We start from the raw sequence: 22,813 nt of genomic DNA on the forward strand, positions 1-22,813 counted from the left end.
AATCATTAGAAGAGACAGAATAGTGAGGGGGGGAAGCAGATGATCTGAAGTGGTTTATTCAAGGTCACATATCGGAGTATTGCCAGAGTTGAAAATAGAATAGTAGTTGAACTGTTATAGTTTATTAATTATGCTGTTAAAATGTCAGCCAAAAAGTAAGTTAGATTTTGGCAGAGAAAAGATTCTTAAATCTAAAGAAAAAAGATGTTGAATTGGGCTAAAATGTGCAGAGATTTTTATGCTTTTTTTTTTAAGAGGAAAGCTACTGTGAAAATTATCGGGATTAAGTAAATATCCCTGGGTTTATTTTACTGACCTTTGGAAGTCTGTGTTGCAAATTATTGAAGTCTTGCAGATCACCTGCACTACACCTTAACTGCAAGTTATTCTTGACTGAAAGACATATCCTTATGTGATACTTATATTTGTGGATTCTTTGGGAATTATATTTGGACCATTTTGGTTAAAACATTCTGAACATTTGTGGATCACATCTAATGAATTATGTGAGCTAACTGCTATTTGTTTACATCTAACTCTTTAGACAGGTCACTGGGACAATCTGTGATCTGTCTAGACACTTCCTCTCGTACTACAGTCTCTACCTCTATTTTTTCCCTGGTCTTGTCTTCCTTGGTGTTAGTCTCTATGGGGATTTCCTTCACTTTGCTCATATTGTGTCCATGGCGGCCTTTTTATTTCCCTTATGGCATAATGCATGTTTCTTCCTTCTGTTGCCTTTTCTTCTTTATAACATCTTCAGCTCTGCTCTGATAAGTTCAGTCATAACTTGTCTGATGGTAATTTCCAAACCCATGCCTGTTATTGACACATTTTTCCCTTCTCAGATCTTAAACCTTCAGACATTTCTTCCTGGATGTCCTCATGCCTCATTATCACATCCCTGTGTGTTTAGTCAAAATAGTGCATCATTTTGCCTCACAGTAGTTATTCCCTACTGTGAATGTTTTGTGCAATTTCACACTCCTTATTTTCTGTACTTCTTTCTGTATGTTCTGTACTCATTTCAGTCCTCTATTAGCTTTTTTTGTCTTCATAAAAAATCTGATTTCTTCCCTATTACATGCTGTTTTTTAATTGAAACTGATTACTCCCATAGGTCCTTCTTCTTCCTAATGTAGTGTTATTAATGATTTTTTGTTTATTTTATAACATCAGCTCTTATATTTAGTTGTATTATTATATGCATACAAATACCATATATGTAGTAATTAATTTTAAGAATGCTATGAGAGTAACCTTCTCCTTCAGCTTCTCCTGGCAGGGCCTACCATAATGATAGGATGACTTTTGTGTACACTGATTCACAGCTGTACCTAATTTGATTTGAATTATAAGTAAGTGCTTACAAATTTAGGCTACTTTACTTTTAACACACACAGGCCTGTGATCTCATCCTAATGTCTCTGAGATGTCAGCATGGTAGCACTTAAAGGCTTCCTAGAAGTGCAGTTGTTGTTTAAACCAAATACATAAAAAATGCCTTTGTCAAATTTTCTCCAAACAGTTCCTTCCTGTGATAATCTGTTCCTTGATGAAGGTGGTTGTATTTGCAGGTGGTTCTATTTCCGGTTCCTCATTCAATTTATTGGGAAGATGGGTGGAATTTTTTATTTAAAAGAACATTAAGTTTTTGTTTGCCTAGATCCTGTTGTGAAAGTTGTTTAGTGGGAAGCATGACTTTGAAAAGTGTGCGCGTATATTTTTTCACAGATGTCCCACATCCAGATAACTTTCAATATTGCTTTTTCATAGAGGTGAATGTTCTAATGTTTTATGTGACTGCAATTATTGGCAGGAAAATATTCAGCTTATCTCGTGATTGTGTCAGTTATTCGTGAATACGCTGTTCCTTCCTTAAATGTTAATTGTAGATAATTACCATCCCCTGCCCAGCTTCTTCCAGCTGCCACCACCACCTCCTCAGCCTGCTGGCACAGCAGTGCCATCCTTTCATCGGAAGCAGCTCCAGCCTTCGGTTTTCAAACAAATTTCTTCCCACTTGATGTAGTGACAGAGAAGCCCTGTGGATGGTTTACATCATCATTCTTTGGCTGCAGCCCCCTTTGTCATTACTAGGCGTTGCTGATAGCCATCAGGATCTACAGTCATTACTGTATGTGTCAGAATCTATCCTTTCCTTAAGTTTCCACCATTCCAAGCTCAATTTTAACTGTGATTTGCCTCATCTGAAGCTAGGGCTTATCTTGGGATATTGTCAGTGTATGGTACCCGATATGACTGGAATTCTCTAGCACTTGGACATTATCATTGATTCCTTAAGGATTTGTATTCAGACTGCTTTCTACAGGAATTCTAGGTGTGCCTGCTCTTTTGGCATAAAATTTTAAGAGACTACCTTAGTAATTCAGAGTATGTCTACTGGAAGGTTATTTCTAGTTCACCATACAGCTATGTGGAGCATAGTGACCACAATGCCAAGATTACAAACCGGAATAAAGAACCTAGTCTAACATAGATGTCACAATAGCACTAAGCTGAGCCTGTGTGCTTTTCTCTGCTTTATTTTGTCTATGCTGTTTTCATAATAGCCACACAAACTGGATTTCTGTTAACCTTCCTTGCATGAATCCACTAGAAAAGGTCACCAGTGCCATCCATAACATACAGTGGCTCTATTGTTAACAGATATATTACCCTGTATGTATGGTTTTATTTGGCTACCACTGATAGTTCTTTGTGATTCTTCAGTGAAAATGGTTCTGTAGTTCACTACTAGAGTGGTTTTTTGCTGTTTAGTAATAGCTTGAGTTGTCTTCAAGTTAAATAATCTTCAAAGATAATTTTTTTTGTCCTTTTTAAGATAAGATCATCACACGTGTTTCATCTGAGTACTTAAATCAGTGCCTCACTCCAAATACAAGAGTCTCTTTAAAGTAGGTCTGGTATTATGTACTAACTTCTATAACTGATGATATGGGTTTGGGCTGATGAATTTGCAGAGTCACAGAACTCCTGGCCTGTATGGAATCCAGGTTGCTGATTTATGCCTTGTTATTTATGCCTTCCCCCATAAAAAAAAAAAAAAAAAAATTGCTTCTGTCTTTGCTGAAGTGTACCTTCCCCATGTTTTCTCTAAATTCAGGATTACTTTATCTAGTTCTAAATGGAGAGTTACGTATTATGCATTTTGAGTGTTTGCATTGTTTATGCCTTTGAACCTTTCTAATTAAGGAAAAAATTGTGGACTGGAATCTTGAATTGATGTAAATCGGTAAAGCTCCATTAAGTTTTGGGGGAATACTTGCTTTCAATATTAGCCCCTCAGCAAAAATGTGGTTAAGGAATGAGAATTCAGTAGATAAGAGTTTGAACTGAAATGAGTTTAAATGGAATTTGTTATGTCTGCCAAGTTCAGATATGTTAAAATCCTCATGTTAACGGAACAAAAAATCCATATGATCATTTTATTTACTGAACTGTTAAAACTTAGGGGAAAAAAATTAACTGAAGGAAACAAGTTATTACTTGGTCATCTGCCACTCTTGTATTAAACCAAAATGTACGCTTTCACAGTAAGAACAGGAAGAGATTTGTCTAGTGGATAAAACAACTGCTGGAAATCAATCTTGTGTGTATCATTCCCTATGTTGGTATTAACTAAACCACACAGTTGGGAAAATCGTTCAGCTTGTGTCTTTACTACTGAGTTAACCTGAACAATCTGCCTCAGATTAGTTTAACATAGATGCAAGCAACTGCTCTGGAAAAACATCTCAAGGGCTTCACACAATGATTGAATGACTATGGAGCGATTGTGTTAGTGGCTGAGAAGATGTGCTAATGTATGCTGTAACTAGTGCTTCCTGACAGGTTGCCAGCTTGAATCAAATCACTACCATGCTCGAGTTAAGGACTGTAAAAGGCATAATCCATCATTAAGGAAGAAAATTATACCACAGAATCACAGAACGGCCAGGGTTGGAAGGGACCTCAAGGATCATGAATCTCCAATCCCCTGCCACATGCAGGGTCACCAACCTCCCCATTTAATACTAGACCAGGCTGCCCGGGGCCCATCCAATCTGGCCTTGAACATCTCCAGGGACGGGGCATCCACAACCTCTCTGGGCAGCCTGTTGCAGCACCTCACCACTCTCTCTGTAAAGAACTTTCCCCTGACATCCAACCTAAATCTTCCCTTGCTCAACTTAAAACCATTTCCTCTTGTCCTGCAGTTATCTACCCTTTCAAAGAGTTGATTCCTGTCCTGATTTAGGCACTGAAAGGCTGCAATGAAGTGACTCTGTAGCCTTCTTTTCTCCAGGCTCTTGAGCCTGTCCTCAAGTGGGAGGTGCTCCCATCCCTTGATCATCTTCGTGGCCCTCCTCTGGACCCTCTCCAACAGCTCCCTTGTCTTTTTTGTACTGGGACCAGTTCTTAATGTTTTGCAAGTCAGGTACATTTTATGTGCAAACTCTGCAAATTTGTGATGTTTGCTTGAAGGTGAAACATTTGTGGCATTTTTTTTTTTTAATTTTTTTTTTGCACATTTTTGGATTTGGGCCTTTTTCCACAAACAAAAAGACTAGAAGCACATTTTTTGTTTTAAATGAAAGCTGAGATTCTTACATAACTGCCTAATTCCAGAGCCTGACTTCAGGAAAAGTAAAAAAAAAAAAAAAAAAAAAGCAAATATCATATGGTTTACAACAAAGTAATGAGAATTGGCTGCACCACATAAGCATGGCTCACAAGGAAAAATTGTACTTTCATTTGTTCATATAAAAATTAGATTTTCAAAGCATTGAACATACATGGAAAAAAAAAATACTAAATACTCCAAAATCTGACTTCTCTCTAAACCCTGAGTTTTCTAACACTGTGGCTATTTTGGATTTTTTAAAAACAATTTAGCAAAATTCAAAGAATTAATTAGCTAATCTCAGCTTGGGGCATCAACAGCTGCTTGAAAATCTTGGCTTGCTGCTGCTGTGCATTTTTGAGAATTCTGGCTGAAGAGAGATCAGCTCAGAGGGATTTTCTCTGACTTAGTACTGTGCATTTTTATTGTTCCTTCTCAAAGAGAGAAAGCACATGTAAATGCACGGTTGGAAACAACTCTGAATTTGCAAGAAGGTAAACTAAATGTTTGAGCAGTACTTTTTACCACTGCCTTCTTATCATTTTCCTTCCATATCCATAAAAAATATATTTTTTCTACAAAAAAAAAAACAGTTTATTGAACTCAATCTTCACTTGATAGAGGACATCATCTATAGCTTTTGTGCCATTTCGGCTGGGAGATTAGCACAGTTTTCCTGGATGGTTAAAATTCCAAGTTGGATTGGCTATCAGAAAAAGAGTAAAAACATTCATATATTAAACATTGTATTTTATTTCCTTTTCCATGTATGTAGGGAGAAAGAATGGTGTGTGCCAATACAGCTACTTTTAAATAAGCCATACTGCAGCTTTTGCTGAAGTAAGGGGGATTCAAAAACCTGTTATTGTTCATTAACTGTGCTGAAGGCACAAAAGCACGGTTTCATTTAAAGTGCATTTCTGTTCTGAAAGGAAGCTCTGAAAAGACCTCTTGGGGCTGCTAATTTCTTCCTTTTCAGTGTTTTCTATATGTAATCTGTTCACTTGTCAAGTAACCTGCAACTTTTTTAGCTATCAGCAGGTCAAATTTTATTTGTGAACTGACCTTGACCGAGATGAATTTTGCCTGTCATTTTTATTTTCAGTGTGGTTGTCACTTCTATTGGCGTACAAGACAGGAATTCTCCTCATATCTTAGATGTATAACATAATATATAGTGTTATTTGAGGTCTCTCTTCAGCAAGTATAAGAAGCTAGCAGCACGTTATTTCATTCACTGAAGAAAGCAGGGAAGTAGAGCTTGATTGTATAGAGAAATACTTTTATAATGAATTTGCAAGCAGAAATGTTCAGAATCAATGGTATTTTCTAAGGAAAATTTATTTCCATCTATATACCTTCATAAATATAGTTGTCTTCGTATTAAATCTATCTCTGTTAGCAAGCTTTTAACTTTGAAGGGCAGCTTTGACCCCATTGTTATGTGGCATCAATGTAATAACAATACATTTTAGGGTTAAAAAGGGTGACATCCAAATGGAGCTCATCAGATGTTAAAAGAGAAAGGAGACTTCAACTTTGTTCCATATCCAATTAACTGATTTTCTTATTTGCACATTAAAGCAGCACAAAAATGAGGTTCTTCCAGCTATGAAATTATGCTATATAGAAAAATCTGTCAAGGACTATTTCTTCGTTGCTTGTTCCTTGCATGCCTGCTCAAAGAGTTGTTTTGGGAACAGGGCAGAAGTTGGTCTGCTCTGACTGCTAAACTTCTTATTAAAGCATAGTGCAACAATATATAAAAACAGCTCTAGTTTATATTCGGTAGCAAAACCAGAGAGTTACAGACCATCTTTTGTAAAATCTTCATTCTTTTGTGCCAAATGTAGCTTCATTTCAACCAGGGTTGCTGATTTATCTTTAAATTGTTACACCCTTGATAATGTTTTTGCTAAGTACCATAGCTTGCCTAGTTGGCTTTCAGAGCCATTTGTTATTGAAGCCAGACTATATTTTCTTTGGTTATTCAACTTATCAATAGATGTTTATTGAAGTCCCCTTGTAGATGTCATTGACATTGCAGACATCACAGGCTCTCCTTGATAGCAGACTTCTGACTGTTGCACACAGGTGAGCAAAGTAGGTTTCACTAGAACTCAAGTGATGTTTGATCCTCCTCCTTGTTTCCAGCTGCAAGTTTGCCTGTAAAAAAAATTGCTGCACCTTTTGTAGCTGCCCTTTCATATGTGAATCATGGCATAGACAGTTAATTCAACTGGTATCTCTTTTCCAAAAACTTCTTTTTTCCCCCCACCCTAAATAAGACAAGGATCTTGCTAGGAAAGTCACTTTTTATCTGGATTTAAAAAGGATGCAGGTAAGTGGAGTCCAAAACCCCGCATAGGTAGATGGCTTTCACCTCAGATGAAGAAAGAATCTGAGAATCTGTTGGCCATAAAGCCCATCAACTTTTAAGAAACAAAAAATGAGGGGAAAGGTGCATGAGAAAGGAGAGGGGGGCTAGAATGTATGATGCTCAAAATGAAAAGAAAAAAAAAAACAGAGGAAAATACTGCGTAGAAAACATTAGTTTTTAATAGTGGCAGAAATTTGTAGTTAATTAACAGAACAAACGCTAGTTAGTACCATTTAAGCCTTTCTATATTATACCACAATGAGACAGTAAGTGAAAAAGAGAAAAAAGCTGCAATTGGCATTAGTGTCTTGGCTTCTACAATAAAAGGGATGGGAAAGAGGTGAATAGTAACTGTTTGGCGTCTTTGGGAGAGGTTTTGAAGAATACCTGCGTGCTCTGTAAAAGCAATACTGTAATCACAGTTAACATTCACTGACTTGAGAAATTCTGTGATTGGTTCCTGAGACCAACTGCTTATTTCACATAGGCACAACTAAGCTGTAGAATTGAGTCATGTTGAAGCATTACGCTACACAGAACTCAATTCTAAGGAGTTGTGAGAATACACCAAAACTGGGTATAGGTAATTTCACCTCTTGTCGGTACTGATTTGAAAATTCTTGTCCTCATTATTAATTAATTTGAGTGGACATCACAATTTGATAGCTGCACTGAAATCATGGATCATAGCAGATGTGTTCAGGAATGTTCTGTCTGTCTCCTGTGGACCTGTTTCTTTGCAAGAATAGGGATGAGATGCAGCTACATGAAGGCAACAGGGTAATGCTACCCATAAGAGAAAATAATGTGAGATAACTAGCTGTTCCCAGAAAGAAATGAAAACTAATTATGAGGCAAATGTTGTCTAACTCTTTAAAAGTAGCTTCTAAAGAGCATATTGCTGGAAGCTAGGAGAAAAAAAAAAAAAAGATGATACCAAAGCTTATGGACATTAAAAGCATTAGCACAGAGCCTAATATGCATGTATTGATGCACTCTGATGTGCCAGTGCATCACCATATTACTGTACTTGTGCATCCACGTGTCATCCCTGCTCCCATGTGTCATCGCTGACTCCTCTGTGATTTTCTTTTTGTTGGCAGATTATTGTTAATGTATTTTGGTTTGATCCTTTGACATTGCCGTAATGAGTACAAATGATTCACTTTTTTAATAAAAGAGAAAATAAATTAAATACAAGTCCAGGGTTTAATAAGGTATTAATGATACTTTTGATTGTAGCTAATCCAATCCTGTGTAGAAATTTTCATGGTTTTCACACTGATGGAGGGGGAGCTTTGAAGGATATTTCATCTATGCACCATCCTCTTACAATACATATATTAAATGGATTGAATAGTTTAAAGTTGAGTCAGTTATTTGCTTCATGAGCTGCTACTTATCATCACACAGATAATCGCATTTGGCAGCCTTCTTTTAGTTGAGCAATGCAAATTGAATTACTATACCACAGAGATAAAATTTGCTCATGATTTCTACTGCTTGTAAGGTGAGGACTACAGGGGAGGATTCTTATTGTGCCTCCTGCCATATGGTACTTTGCCTGGAAATAGAAAGTTTGATCTTTGGCTTCACACAGCATTACACTGAGTGTGCACAAATGGCTCTAAAAAAGTTGGGTGGTATTTCATGTACTTTTGTTGTACTTTGCTCAGCAGCAGTACAACCTGTGAAAACAGTTTACTGAAGAGTTATCTTTAAAGGAATTTCCTGCAAAATTTTTCAAGCACATGAGAGCATTTCTTTGAATTGTCTATTCTGGGTTTGCTTTGATAGTGGTGCCTGGATTATTATCCTATAGAATCTGAGCTGAGTATTTGAGGGAAAATCCACATGCCATCCTGCTACAGAGAACTAGAAACAGCTGTCTAATAGGAATGGGAGCTTAAAGCTTACTAAGTCTTATTTTTTCCGGATGGCACCCAGGATTATCACTGAATTGTGGTGGTGGGTTGTTTTTTTGTTGGTTTTTTATGCGTTTTGTGTGTGTGTTTGCTTTTTTTATTTTGGCATTGTAAGATTTTAAATTTAACAGTTTTCATGTATGAAAGGATTTGCTGAGTGTGCTGTTTTTCTCCAGTGACACTTCAGAGCTAATGGCATGTCAGCACATGCAGTTGGAAAGGGTTATTTTTAAGTCTGATTTCTGTGTGATATTTTTAATGAATTTGGACTGCCTATAATTCTGTAAAAATGTGGTTTTAGTGTACTGTGGCACACATGATTTCCTCATAACTATTAAAATTTACTGTGCCTTGTTTGGGAAAAGGAAGTGCCTTGTTAAAAAGGAAGACTAGTGGATGATATTTTGTATATACGTGCACTAATTTCAGCACGATATTATGATCTTCAGGTTTCAACTGTTAACAGCAAAATGCTTAAGTAAAAGAAGTCAGTACATTTCTACGAACAAAAGTGACCCTGCTCCTTTCTAAATTGCACAGTTGCTGTCAGAAAACTGAAAGTATGTTTTTACAAAAAAAAGATCAGATGAGTGGATTATGACATTCATCAGGACTGACATGCTTATTGGGCTATTGTGAGCTCACCACAGTCATTTCTGAGATTGTCACTGCTCTATCATCTGAGCTAATATGTGAAATGGAACTAGCGGATGACTCTTGACATCTTGATAGTGCAAAAGAGAATATGGGAAGAGTTTCTTCCATTGATTCAGGATGGTGACCTGCTTTCAGTAGAAATCGTCCAAGTATGTTGATTTTGAAGAACAGTGTGGGCTAAAACCCACAGATATTTCGAAAGCAACGGTAATTCTAAGGCATACTTACCCTTTGGATTTAGAGCAACTCAGCTGACATGGGTCCTCTGCACTGTGTGGGGATGGTAAGAGTGGTGATTTCCTGGCTTTCACTAAAATCTTCAAGTGGTTTATGTTGGTGTGGAATTATGAATTAGTACAAGCTACAGTACCAAGAAGACTTGCAGTTTCAACTTTCGGTGCTCAGACTGTTGACATTTTACTGCTGATGCCTAGTAAGGATGCATGCATTTTCATGAGAGGCATCCAAAGAAGCTTATTTCTGCACACAATGAAAGTTGGTTTTCCATAACTGAGACACAAATACACATAGTTGAATGTAACACCAAGCCTGAGGAAGATGAGGCTCTGCAATGTAAAAAGGAAATTGCACATAAATATAAACACACTAAGTGCAGAGTTGACTAAAGCTGCTTGCAGTGCTTAAACAAATGGCACTAAATTGAAATATTCAATCTGGCTTATGAGTATGCTTATGGAGGGAGATAACGTGGAAGTATTTAATTCTGCCTTTTGTCTGTCCTTACTCTCCTCATACATGTACCCTGGGTGAGTCCAATGGTGGGCACCCACTGAAAGCCAGGAGTAGATATCACAGCTTGTATATGTAATGTATCCTGACATGTGCACCCAGGGCAGAGGGGGAACAAGATGCAGGCATTTCAGAAATCCAATCCCAAGTTGGAGGAACTGCACAAGGATCACTGAGACCTACTCCACGTGGGACCACCCAAAATCAAATAACGTTTCTGAGAGCATTGTCCAAACATTTCTTGAACTCAGTATTGCACAAAATTCCATTCAATGTGAACTGGTATAAATTAGCAGGAAATATTCCCAAAGAGCTTTCACAAAGAAAAGATGTGTGTGTTATTTGCCTGATCACCTTCATTGCAAAGGCAGAGGGAACCAGTTGATAATGTATTTTCAAAAATCTACAGCTTCTTTCTTCCTATGAGGAGAAGGTAAAGAGGTGTAACATGCTTGAACGTTTAGCAGGTATTAAGGGTCAGCATGTTTGTTGCCTGTGTGAGTAAATCAAGAGCTGATAAGGTGAAGACATCACGTGTCGAGGTGGGTTATAAAACCACAGATCCACGTGGTTGTTGAGATGTTCTGTCAGGCTTAGGAGATTTTGAAATTTAACTTCATTGGCAGACTGCCTCACACAGTATGGACAGGGCATATGGGAACAACGCTCTGCTGGAACCCAGAAGTAATCTGGTAACAGCCTAAGCACGGGCCGGTGTCACTGGCATGCCTGGGTTACCCCTGTCTGCTGCAGATCAGATCTGCGTTCAGAGTCACGCAGACATCTTAAGCTCTGCGGTTCTGTGATGTGCTGTTGTGGGGCATGCTCTTTGCATACTTGTGTTAGCTCCTTAGCCACAGGCAGCTCAGCCAGAGCTTTCTATCAAAGATGAGTCATCCTTCCTGTCATATCACAATCAAGATGTTTTTAATATTTTCAACATTTGGAGTAAAAGGTGGCAGTATCACTACCTCAAATTTGTGGTTAGAGAAGCTTTCCTTGTGTCCCTGCTCATGTCATTTTTGGGGAGAGGGAGCTAGCTGCAGAACAATCACAATTTCAGTATAGACTTGGCCTTCTTGTGCCCTCCCTTCCCCCTGTGCTTGATAAGTTGAGCTGCAGGAGTCATGGTTTTGCAGCAGTACCAGCAGGATAAATATTTCTGTATTTCTAGTTGATTTAAAGATGATTGGTGTATGTTCTTCTCCTTTTTTGGCAAAGGTTAGCCCTGTTAGATGTACTGCTTTCAGCTCCTCTTCCCATCTGTTCTGTCTTTTTTCAGTGAAAACTAAGGAGATGTAGCTCCCACTCAGGCTGCCAGATCGCCACGTCTCCCATACGTGAGAAAATATCTCTGCTGAGGTAGAGCGGTGCTCTCCTGCCTGAACCCACCATATTGTAGGCTGTGGGCAGAGCAGAAACACAGTAATGATATACCCCCTTTGTTAGCTTGTACAAATGAGAGAATGCCACTGCCCTTTGCTTAAGTGATGAAGATACCCAGGCCTGAGGAATCTGAGTCCAGACAGTCTTTTCGTGATCAACCGGATTACCAGAGCAGTAGATAAGAAAAACAGATCTGTGTTTAAAATCTTGAAAACACAGTACAGTGAGTAAATAAGGAAAAATACAGACTTTATAGATGATGATTATTCCAAATTTACGATTATCTGGATAGTAAAACCATGAAAAAAGCAAATACGCTAAAAAGCTGCAGACTACCTTGGATATCACTGGCAGGTAGCCATTTCATTAAGGATGAAATCTTATTTAGCAGAGTCCAGAAACTTGTTTAACTTCCCTGACTACTAAAGATTTTGTAGTATCTATGTATTGGAAGAATTGCATGATGTGAGTTCGATTTAGAGAGAAGTGTTACGTTACAGAAAAGCTCTTTGTGCTTATTCATATGACTCTCTGACGCGAGGAGGTGTTTAGTTCAAGTAGTTATTAGAAATACAACATCATCTTACTCTGCATATGAACCGTGTTGGTTTGCAATGAAGCTGTTTGCTTTTCCTTGGCATCGGAAGCCTTGGCTCATTTCCCTCTTCTTTTCTTTGACGTCTTCTGGTCTTTTGATTTCCTATTTAGTATCAACTTTGCATAAGTGAAATTGCATTGGAAAGATACCATTACTGTTTTTTTATTAACGTTTCTTGAGATTTTGGTTTATACTGGTTCAATCACTGTTAGTGTTATACTGTGAAATATTCTACAGTGAAGGGAAGGCAATTGCCAGCTGGGTAATAGCTCCCCTGATGACACATTAGTTTTGCCAAATCATGCAACAGGGAATAGTCCCTCTGGGTGGCAGTAGGGGAAATGGTGTTTCTTGCGCAGCTACTTGTCATGGTGGGTACAAACCTTTACAAACCTTCCCATTATATGGAAGGACGCACCCCATATTGTAGTTCTGCTTCAGCACTGCTGGAGTCTCAGGCCAGGGCTCTTATCTCTGCTGTCCTGGGCCACTGCTGGAATACTTGCACTCCTGCAGCCCTGTTTTGAATGGAGGAGATGAAAGACAAATGGAGAGTGTAATAAAGAATGTAGTTGTTCATATACATGGTTTGTATGCTCCCATGTTGGTCATGGTATTTTAGCCAGTATTGCAGGAAGGATCATATTGTGTAGGAGCATGTCAGAAGCTGTAGCACTTTTTTCTCCTGGAGAAGAGGGCTCCTTAATGCTTTTTTAGTTATTAATTATTTTAATTAATTTTTAATGGCTGGATTTTTATTTAAAAACATATGCTTTGGGTGCTGATTAATTTTTCCCATTCTGTATTTCATATGGCAGCAAATAACTCCTCTGAGAAATTTTGCTTTTGGCAGCAAGTGAGGCTGACAAGTTCTTATATTTTTGACTTTCCAGCGTTGGTTCCAAAAGGATATTCCTCCTAATTGCCACATGGAGGGAATGATATTACTGAATTTAACTAAATTGCATACAACTAATAACAGTACAGTATATACTTAGAGTAGTGTATACATACATACATATATATATATTTATATATAAAAGTATATGGTATACAATAGTAATACATTACTACAGGAAGCCTGCTTGACTGTTAAATTTATATAAGGTTCTTCCAGTATCTTAAAATACTCATCTGTAGGTAGAGTCACTGCAGATTGCTGCATCTTGACCAGCAGCTTGTGGGTTTTTCTGATGTTTGCTATAAATACAATATCTCAAGACTACAGTGCAACCAGTTTTCTCCCACTTAATGTTATATTTCTGCTGTCATTTTCCTTGTTCACAGGTAAGCAGTGAAAAACTGTACAGAAAGGAAAGTGACCCGTTTTTTTATTTTACATGTACTTGAGTTTGTTTGGATTGATAGGCAAATGTCTTTTACTCATGGTATGACTTGCATTTATACAGCCATTCTGTTCTGTAAGGCCACACATCTCCTTGCAGTGCAGCTCACAGGCTGTGATGTGGAGTTATGTAGCAACCTGGACCCACTTTCTTGAAACAAATCCTGAAAAATACTGGTGTGCTGATGATCTTTAGGTGCAGAGGTACTCTGCATACTCTTGAATGGCGTTCTGCTTATTCAATTATTTAATGAGTATTATTATGCAGTTGTACTGGTGAATTAGTTTATATCCATATATAAATATGGAAAAATGGATAAATAAACATATTTCATTTTTCCTTGTGATTACTGAAGGAGGACCAGAAATAATAACATTTACCTATGATTAGGAGTATCAGAAATATCTGAAGAAAATTTACAATAAATTTGAACGATTTTTCTTTTCTAAGATTTAAAAGAAAAGAAGCATCTTTATTTTGGAAAAGCTCTGTTCAACATATGAAGTGCTAATTCTGGTTCCTGTCAGAATACAACAGGTCTTAGTGATAGCAGGTCTTAATGAAAGGCCTACTGAAATCAGTAAAGGAATTGCAGTAAGTCATCATTGTTGAACTTGTAAGTGTTTTACAGATTGTTAGTACCATTAAGCAAACTGTAGTGATTTTTAAATAGTGGGTTGAAGAATTTAGGGAGATTTCACAAAATGGTAAATTGGACTTTTGGAAGGAAGGTAAGATTAGTGTACGTAAGGTTTTAAAAACAACCTGTTGCCAAAATATTCATTCCAAGATGATGTGTTTGTTGTAATGGACACCAAGTGAAAAAACAAGCTATGAAATCTCGACCTTTGCACAAACAGGCTTCAAGTCTTTATGAAGCTAAACACGTGAAGCATGTGAATATACGGACTACAAATGGACTGTTTTTGTATTTGTAAAAACTCAAACACTTTAGAATTGAAAAGTAATTCTAGTCTGAAACTAGAGTGTCCTCTCACTACAGCTAAGAATTTCAAGTGTGTTTGGTGATTCATGAATGGCTGGTAACTCAGTCCATTTTTCACCCTCTTGCCTCTGTGTTTAACATAAATTCTTCACTTGAACTGTACACAACCTCAGTGCCACACAGAATTAATCCCAGAACTCATGACTTCATACATTCCTATTTTCCACCTATTGTTTCTGTTTCATCTCTTTGTTTGCTAGATATTGATAGTAGTCTTCATGGGAAAATTCTTGGAATAACTTTATTCTTTGTGAACAGTTTGTTGTTTGATTTGCAGAGTTATATAAAAATTTGCAGTTAAGAACTTGATGGATTGTTACAGTCATTGCATAATATTTCAGAGCAAGCCACACTTAAAGCCAAGACTGTTATTTCAGAATGGTGTTTTTAGTGCCTGTGCTGACCATTTTGGAAGTATATTTAGAGACCATTCAGGAGAGTTAATTCTGAAAATAGGACATTAATAATGTATCATGTTTGGTACACTGGAGGTTGGTTTAAGTGACTAGTATGATAGTAAATAGTGACACCTATAATAGTTTCAGTTCTCTGTTTTTTTCTACAAAGCAGAAAAGAGATTCTGATTTGGCAGGTTGCAGTGTACTAAGTGGGAAGATACACTCATGTTTGGTAATATTTTTCTACAGGTGTATCCTTATTCTTCACTATTCTGTTTGTAGGTCCTGTAAAATACATAAAATATGTATACTTCTGTTTCAGCCATTCATGAATTTCCTGACGATATATTCACAAATAAAGAACGGCAGCAAGGAGGGGTTCTCCTTCACATCATTGCTGTAAGTTTTCCTCTACCGTGCTTAATTTTTCTTTTATTTCTTTTGTAAGATATTGATCATGTTAGTTTTTTTATCATTAACCCTTAACAAACAGCCCTCTGTATTTATTGACCTATTTCTAATACTTTGATTTTGTATTTTAGATATCCCTGTGTGGGTACAAATGCTCAAAAAGTAGTATTTATTTAAGAATATTATACAGGTCTGAATTTACAGTGCCTGTATATTCATCCTCTTGCTGATAAAATCCTGGCTCCATGAAGCACAGAGGCATTGTAAACAGGGCTTGGGGTTCCTTTGTTGATGACATAATCTGTGATGTGGAAGATTCTTGAATCTCTTTCTTTTCTATTGTTCCTGTATGCAAAAGATGCAATTGTAATAAAAAAAAATGCAAATCTGATGAAATATATATATTAAAAAAACACTTTGAGATTTATATTTTATTGTAGAAAAAGCAAAACAAGTAAGACCTACAGGCTTCAGTTTTCCATTCTCAGCTCAGGAAAAATAATGTAACAAAGAAGACGTTTTTGATGCAGAACAGCAGGATTAGGCCTACTTTCAGGAAACATAAGGTTACATAATATAGTGGGAGCATTGTAAGTATGCATGAAATCAGAATCATTACTGAGAGGTGTGTTGCAATGAGCCATGCTCAGGGTCCACTTATTTCTAGGTATGATTATTTTATGTTGCTAATCTGCATGGTGTGGCTTTCTTTTCAATTACTTGATCCAGTTATCAATTGAAAATATAAATGAGGACCACGTAACTGGTAAAGTCCTGCCTGTTATTTTCCTGTCTATGAAATTTTTTTTACACCCTTTTCATTCAGACTGTCATGCTTTTCAGATTCTAGGGTTTGGCAACCATTACTGTCCTAACCCTAGGTATAAGAATCTACTTTTATGCCATGCATTGATCAGCAGAGGTGTTTTTGTTTAAAATGGGGTAGAAAATGAAGTTATGTATTCTTATCTGTCTGAATTAATGTAGCATTACTTTTTTCCTCTTTTTATGCAGAGGAAACATCTGAAGTATTTCTTGAATTTACTTTCTTACAGGCTCTGTATATGTTCTATGCTTTGGCTATAGTATGTGATGACTTCTTTGTTCCATCCTTAGAGAAAATTTGTGAGGTATGTTAAAGAACTTTATCGCTCTTTTGAAAACGTATTTACACACTGCAGTGAACATTTTGTGCCCTCATTGTTTGGAGTTCCTTCCTGTTAATTTTTTGGCTGCAGTCCTTTTCAGAGTATTAAGGCATTCCATCAAAAATCTAAGCTGTAAACTTAGCCCATTAGTCCCCATGGGGTCATTCAAGGAGCAAAAATGAAAAATTTCAGGAGGTCAATTGGCAAAATCCACTCTTGAGTGTCTGAAGCATGTAGGTAGGGTGGATATGAAATATGGATGATTTGGGTTTGTTACTGTACTCTAGTTTTAAGATTCATTTGTGAAGAAAAAAAAATTGTGCATTTTCAAATTAATACGTTGGCTGTACAATTTTTGTTAAGCATCCACCACTGTATCAACATGGAGCAGGTGCCTAGGATCAGGTGTAGAAAAGGGAGAATGTAAATGAAAAGTATCTATCGTGATTTGATATGGAATGAGAATACATGTTTTTATATTAAATAAAAATAGCAAATTCCTTTACGTAATTGCTGTGAAGATGTTGAAAAATTACCCGCAGAATTCTAATTAAGAGTGATCATCAGGAGGGATTAGAACCTATACATGGCAAGAACATCTTGTATTGGTTAAGTGTTCAGTGGACTATTGCGAAGTGCACACAAAATACAAAACCAGATTTTTCTTCCTTTTTGATGGCAAAATTGGAAAAACTCATGTTCATTGTTTTTAAGAAAGTGACCGTTTTCTGAAAAATGCATGTAATTAATATAAAAGCATGTCAATTTTCCTATGGATATGTAGACAGATATGCAATTCCTATTAATGTTATGTAGAGCTATGTACTTTTACTTATCAGTAGAGGGACAGGTGGAAGAATTAGGGAGGCAACCAAGATGAACAAAGTATTAAATAGGAATCTATTCTTTCCCTTTTCAGGTCTTCTATCTTCAGCATACTTCATACACACCTTCTTTAAATTGTACCAGTTGGGTTGTACCAATTAATTCATTGTTCTTTCTTAAAATCTTTGTCTTTTGTCTCATGTTCTTCTGAATATTGAGACAGCTAAGAAGAATTCAAATCGTGTACCTATGTTTGAGCTCCTTCAGCAGTATGACTAGTGATCACATGATAAAATAAGAAAATGTGTTTCTGTTTTGTCATGTTTTGTAGCATGCCATTTTTATCAGTATAAAATATTGTGTATTGCCTGAGAAATACGTTATTTCTGTACTGGTCCTTCCTGTCATTATTCACTTTTCTGTCCTTTAAGAGAAATGAGGTACTAACGATTAGTCTGGATGGTCTCAAAAAAAGCTGTCTTTATAGTTCAAGGAGAATATTCTCAGACAGTATTAAACTGTCGCAGCCCACTTTTGAAGCTAAACATCTCTATTGGTCTTAGAAGTCTAAGGCACCTAAGGCACCTATATCCTATTAGCGCTTAAGAGACACTGTCATAAAAATAGATCTAACTGCCATGCACAGGCCTGTCTTTATCTAATTGGACTAATTTTGTTGTGAGTGAAGATAGAAATACAAGTGTTGTTAGTAAGTTTCATTCACAGAGGTTATATTTTTCTGTTACCAGATTTACATTTTAGAGACTCCAAGAATTGACCTTAATTCTTGCATGATTGTGTTTAGAATTCCAAAAGTGAATTCTTGAAAGCCATTGGAGTTTACAATCTTTTTGAGTGTGCAAGAGATGCTTCTCTCTAACATCAAAGCCACTATAATCTGATCAGTTATTTAGAAGTAGGCAGTATTATGTGACCACTGACTTAGCATTTAAAAGCATTTTATTTGCCCAAAGTGTATTTGCCAACTATACGTTTGGCAATGTATAGTTCTGTATCAGGGGGGCTGTTTGTTCTTTAATAGCTCGGTGGCCAAAAAATGTAGGGCTTCTATTGTTACAGCTGTATAACTGCGCACTGCAAACTGAGGAGCATATCCAATACTTCTCTTCCAGAGACTGCATTTGAGTGAAGATGTTGCTGGAGCCACATTCATGGCTGCAGGGAGCTCCACGCCAGAGCTGTTTGCATCTGTTATAGGTATGGAACCCACACACTGGCTTTCATGAGAGTTCTTAAAAAAGTCAGCAGCAGGTCAAGCAGAGGCATCCAGAAATGCTACTATTCTTCTGTCAAACTATAGACAGCAATTGCAGCTGTCAGCTAATCTGGAGTTCATGGTATAATTAACTACTCAAAATATCTCACGAAACTGTGAATCTCCTCTCAAAACACAGAGAGGAATGGCTGATTCTGAGTACTGAAAGTAAAAGAAGAGTTGTATTGTATCCGTCCCTTGAGAAAGAATTAGAAGTATTTGATGTGTCTTTTGCTTCTTTTCTGATAAATAAAAGAAATTAATTTTAGCAAGGAAATTGGAGAACAAGAAACATGGAAGAAGAGCAAATTAATATAGATCTGCTAAAGTCAGAAAGACATAATGTTCTGCGTACATTACTTACTGAATTTTTTCAAGTAATCTCTATACTATTAGGGATTATTTATATAGAAAGAAGGTCTCAGCGACAAAAGCAGAACCATTGAAGATAGGATTATGCTAGTAGGGAAGGGAGAATGCAGCAAATATGATTCATCTGTTTTTAGTAAAGCTTTAATATACTTTCTGCTACTATCATGACTAGCAGTGATATAAGCTTTAGGGAAATGCAGTCTAAAGGAATGTACTGTAAAGTCATGCCCAAATTATTAGAAAGCAGATTTCAAATATTAATTAACTAAAAGCTAGGTTTAAAGCTGGAGATGCAGCTGAAGACATCCTACAAATTTCAGTCTTATTTTTATATATAACTTGAGTGAAAAAATGGACACCAGATGGAAGGCTGCAGATAAAGAAGGATCTTGACCAATTTGAAATAATCAGGATGAAGTTTAATGGCAGAAAATGAGAAACATAAAAATAATGAATATATACCCAAAGGGTATAGTAACTGCTCGGAGGGCTGTAGATCTGAAAGGACATTGATGTATTGCAAGAGAAGCAGGAGTCAAATAACAGTTGATGATGGGATGTTGCAAGTAACAGGTGATTGTATATTAGACCCGTTTATAAAGCATCAGCTTTATAAAGTATCCTGCCTTGTTCAGTTCCACTAGACAGCATTTGGAGTATTATATCCAATGATTTTATGAGTTTCAAAGAAGTTGCAGACAAAATAGAACAGATGCATTGACACACACAGACACACACACACACACACACACAGTGGTAGGAGGTTTAGAAATTTTTATCTTAAAGGTAATCTCAAAAAAAAAAGTAAGTATTTAAGACTCCCTTTAGTGAAACATTTGAAGTACAAGACACAGCCCTGTAGTGCATTCAAGAAGTAAGAAGTTGTCTTTGGTCCTGTCTCAGTGTTGAAGATTAAACTGGATAATACATACAGATCTCTTCCAGCCCTTATATTTTTGCCATTCTGATAGAATTTTATTACAGATAAGTATTTGAGGCATATGTGAGTTTTGAACTAAAGGAAATGTGAAATTTGGTACTAGAATAAGTTAAGTTTGAATCTTGTTTGCCTGTTGGAGTTAGAAGACATACATTACTGCACCCAAGAACACTCACAGTTTTTTGAGGTAAGAATCTCTTACTACTATGAGACATTTCAAAAAGCTGCTAAATATTGAATGCCCAAGAGAGAAGTTTCTATGCTTTATTATACTGTGTGAGAGGAATTTCATGCTTCTGATGTGAGTGGAGATATTTTTCACTCATTTGAATGGATTACTACACCAATAACATCTGAAGTGTGAAATGCGGGACTTAGTGTAGAACTAACTGGGTAAGGCAATGATTTAATTTTAATAAAAATACATGTACATATACAATACGTACATATAGACATGTTCATCCAAAAATGTGAAGCTGCTAGCTAGTCTAAAAGCACAAAATATTCCACAGAGAAATGAGTGTTTATTATGAAATATATTTCAGTAGAACTCTCAAATGATTTGTTATTCCTAAGTAGTACGTGTTTTGACTAATTATCTGTGGCCTAAAATGAAGTGGTGGAGGTAGTAACATTTTTTCCTCTGCAGGTGTATTTATCACTCATGGAGATGTTGGAGTAGGGACCATTGTCGGTTCAGCAGTTTTCAACATCCTCTGCATTGTCGGTGTATGTGGATTGTTTGCAGGACAGGTTAGTAAGATGCTTTTCTTTGTGGAGTTCAATTGCTTATATTTGATTGGATTGCATGAACAGGTACTTGAGGGGAAAAAAAATGAGGAAGAACCATTAATAAAAACACAACAAAGCCAACAAAAAATGAGCTGACAGCTGAGGAACTGTCAGTTTGGGAAAAAAAATATGGAACGCTTTGCAAATAGCAAACACTTCCAAAAAGTTCAACTGCAGTTTCAACACTCTGAACGTGCAGCATACAGAAGAACCTCATTCCTCTTCATACAATGCTGTGTCCACAATCAGATCAGGGGCCTCTGCTAATCTTTCCTGGTTCTGATTCTGATTGAAAAAAAAAAAAAAATTAGGACAAAGTCATGAGATTTCTTGTATCTATTCATTGGGTGGTTAGACTGTGTATCTTATAGTTTTCTGTATTTAGTCTGCTAGTCATCCACAATTAGAATGATATGGGAGCCATTGCTTTGTTGCACTACGAGTTGTACTTTACAGTTGAAATTATGGTAAACTAAAATATTATTAGTAAGAAATCTGTTTCATAAATGGAAGTTTCTAGATTATTTTTATCAACACTGGTTATTATAGATACATTGTCTAACAGACTGACAAGATCCTGTTAGCATAAAACTATTTGTTCCAGAATGATTGAGCATAATTCTGCTCATGCAACCAAATGATTGCAAGATGGAAGCCATTGTTTTGTCTTTAGAATTGCTTGCTTTCGTTGTCTAAAGCTGTGATATTTTTCAGGTGGTTTGTCTTACCCAGTGGGCTGTGTTCCGAGACTCTGTGTACTACACCTTATCTGTTATCGTACTTATTGTTGTAAGTAGCTCTCTTATCAATTAAAGAGTTTTATTGCTTGATTTTGGAGGAATTGTTTGCTAAGCATTGATATGTGCTGATTAATGATTATTTTCCTAACTAATTCTGGTGACATCCAGAAGTGAAAACTCAGCACCACTATATCTGCCAAATACAAAAACTTTTATACAGTCTCACAGAATGTGTGTCCATCATGTCAATCCATATCCATTCAGTTTGTACCTATGGTATGTGAAGTTCTGGAGACCAGCAGTGTATGGCGCAGTTGGCACTCTCTTCTGACACAGGACTGCTACTGGATATGAGAATTTTTGAGTTCTACCTTGCACCTCTATTTTAAATAGAGAAAGTGTCTGTGTCTTGCTTCTTCACAGTAGTTTTATTTCACAGATTCTGAGTGAATTTTTCTAAATAGAGCACCAGTGAGATATCACTTTGTTTAGAACAGTGAAGTAGATCTGAACATGCACTTTTATAGTGGCAGGGAAGGGAAGAAGCCACTTAATTTGATTTCTAGAAGTACAGATCACTAGTTGCCTGATCAGATACTGAAGTTAAAAGGCATTGTATAATCATGGGATGGTTTGGTTGGAAGGGAATGAAAACTCACCTAGTTCCAACCACCCCACCATGGACAGGCATATCTCTCAGTAGATCAGGTAACTCAAAGCTCCATCCAGCCCACCACTGAACACTTCCTTGGAGGGGGCATGTACAGCTTCTCTGTGCCTACCCACTCTCAGTGAATAATTTATTTCTTATATCTAATCTATGTCTACACTCTTTCAGTTGAAAACCATTACTCCTTGTCCAGTTACTACATGCCTTTTCAAAAAGTCTTTCTCCATCTTTCTTACAAGATTCCTTTAAGTCTTAAAAGGTTCCAGTAAGGATCTTCTGAGAGCCTTCTCTTCTCCAGACTAAACAAATCCAGCTCTCAGTCTTTCTTTGTAGGAGAGATGATGTATCCCTGTGATCATTTTTGTGTCCCTCGTTTGGATCCACACTAACAGGTCCACATCTTTTATGTTGCTCCAGAAGTGAACACAGTACTCCTGCTGGGGTCTCACAGGGATGAAGTAGAGTGGAAGAAACACCTCCCTTGCTCTGCTGGACATGTTTCTTTTTATGCAGCCTAGGATACAATTGGCTTTTTGGGCTACAAGCACACTACCAGCTCATGCCCA

General features: G+C 36.9%; 1 protein-coding gene across 1 annotated transcript in view; it reads left to right on the plus strand.

The window, feature by feature from the left end:
- Positions 1–22,813, plus strand: part of SLC24A4 (solute carrier family 24 member 4) — an 81,060-nt gene that overhangs the window by 31,403 nt on the left and 26,844 nt on the right. Inside the window, exons 3-7 of the mRNA XM_042882446.1 lie at positions 15,396–15,472; positions 16,540–16,614; positions 18,591–18,675; positions 20,695–20,798; positions 21,552–21,626. Coding sequence (XP_042738380.1) covers positions 15,396–15,472; positions 16,540–16,614; positions 18,591–18,675; positions 20,695–20,798; positions 21,552–21,626 — 416 coding nt within the window. The remainder of the gene's footprint in view (positions 1–15,395; positions 15,473–16,539; positions 16,615–18,590; positions 18,676–20,694; positions 20,799–21,551; positions 21,627–22,813) is intronic.

Source organism: Lagopus leucura, unplaced genomic scaffold, assembly GCF_019238085.1.
Source record: "Lagopus leucura isolate 7727_CA_CO unplaced genomic scaffold, USGS_WTPT01 Super-Scaffold_1, whole genome shotgun sequence".
NCBI classification, from domain to species: Eukaryota; Metazoa; Chordata; class Aves; order Galliformes; family Phasianidae; genus Lagopus; species Lagopus leucura.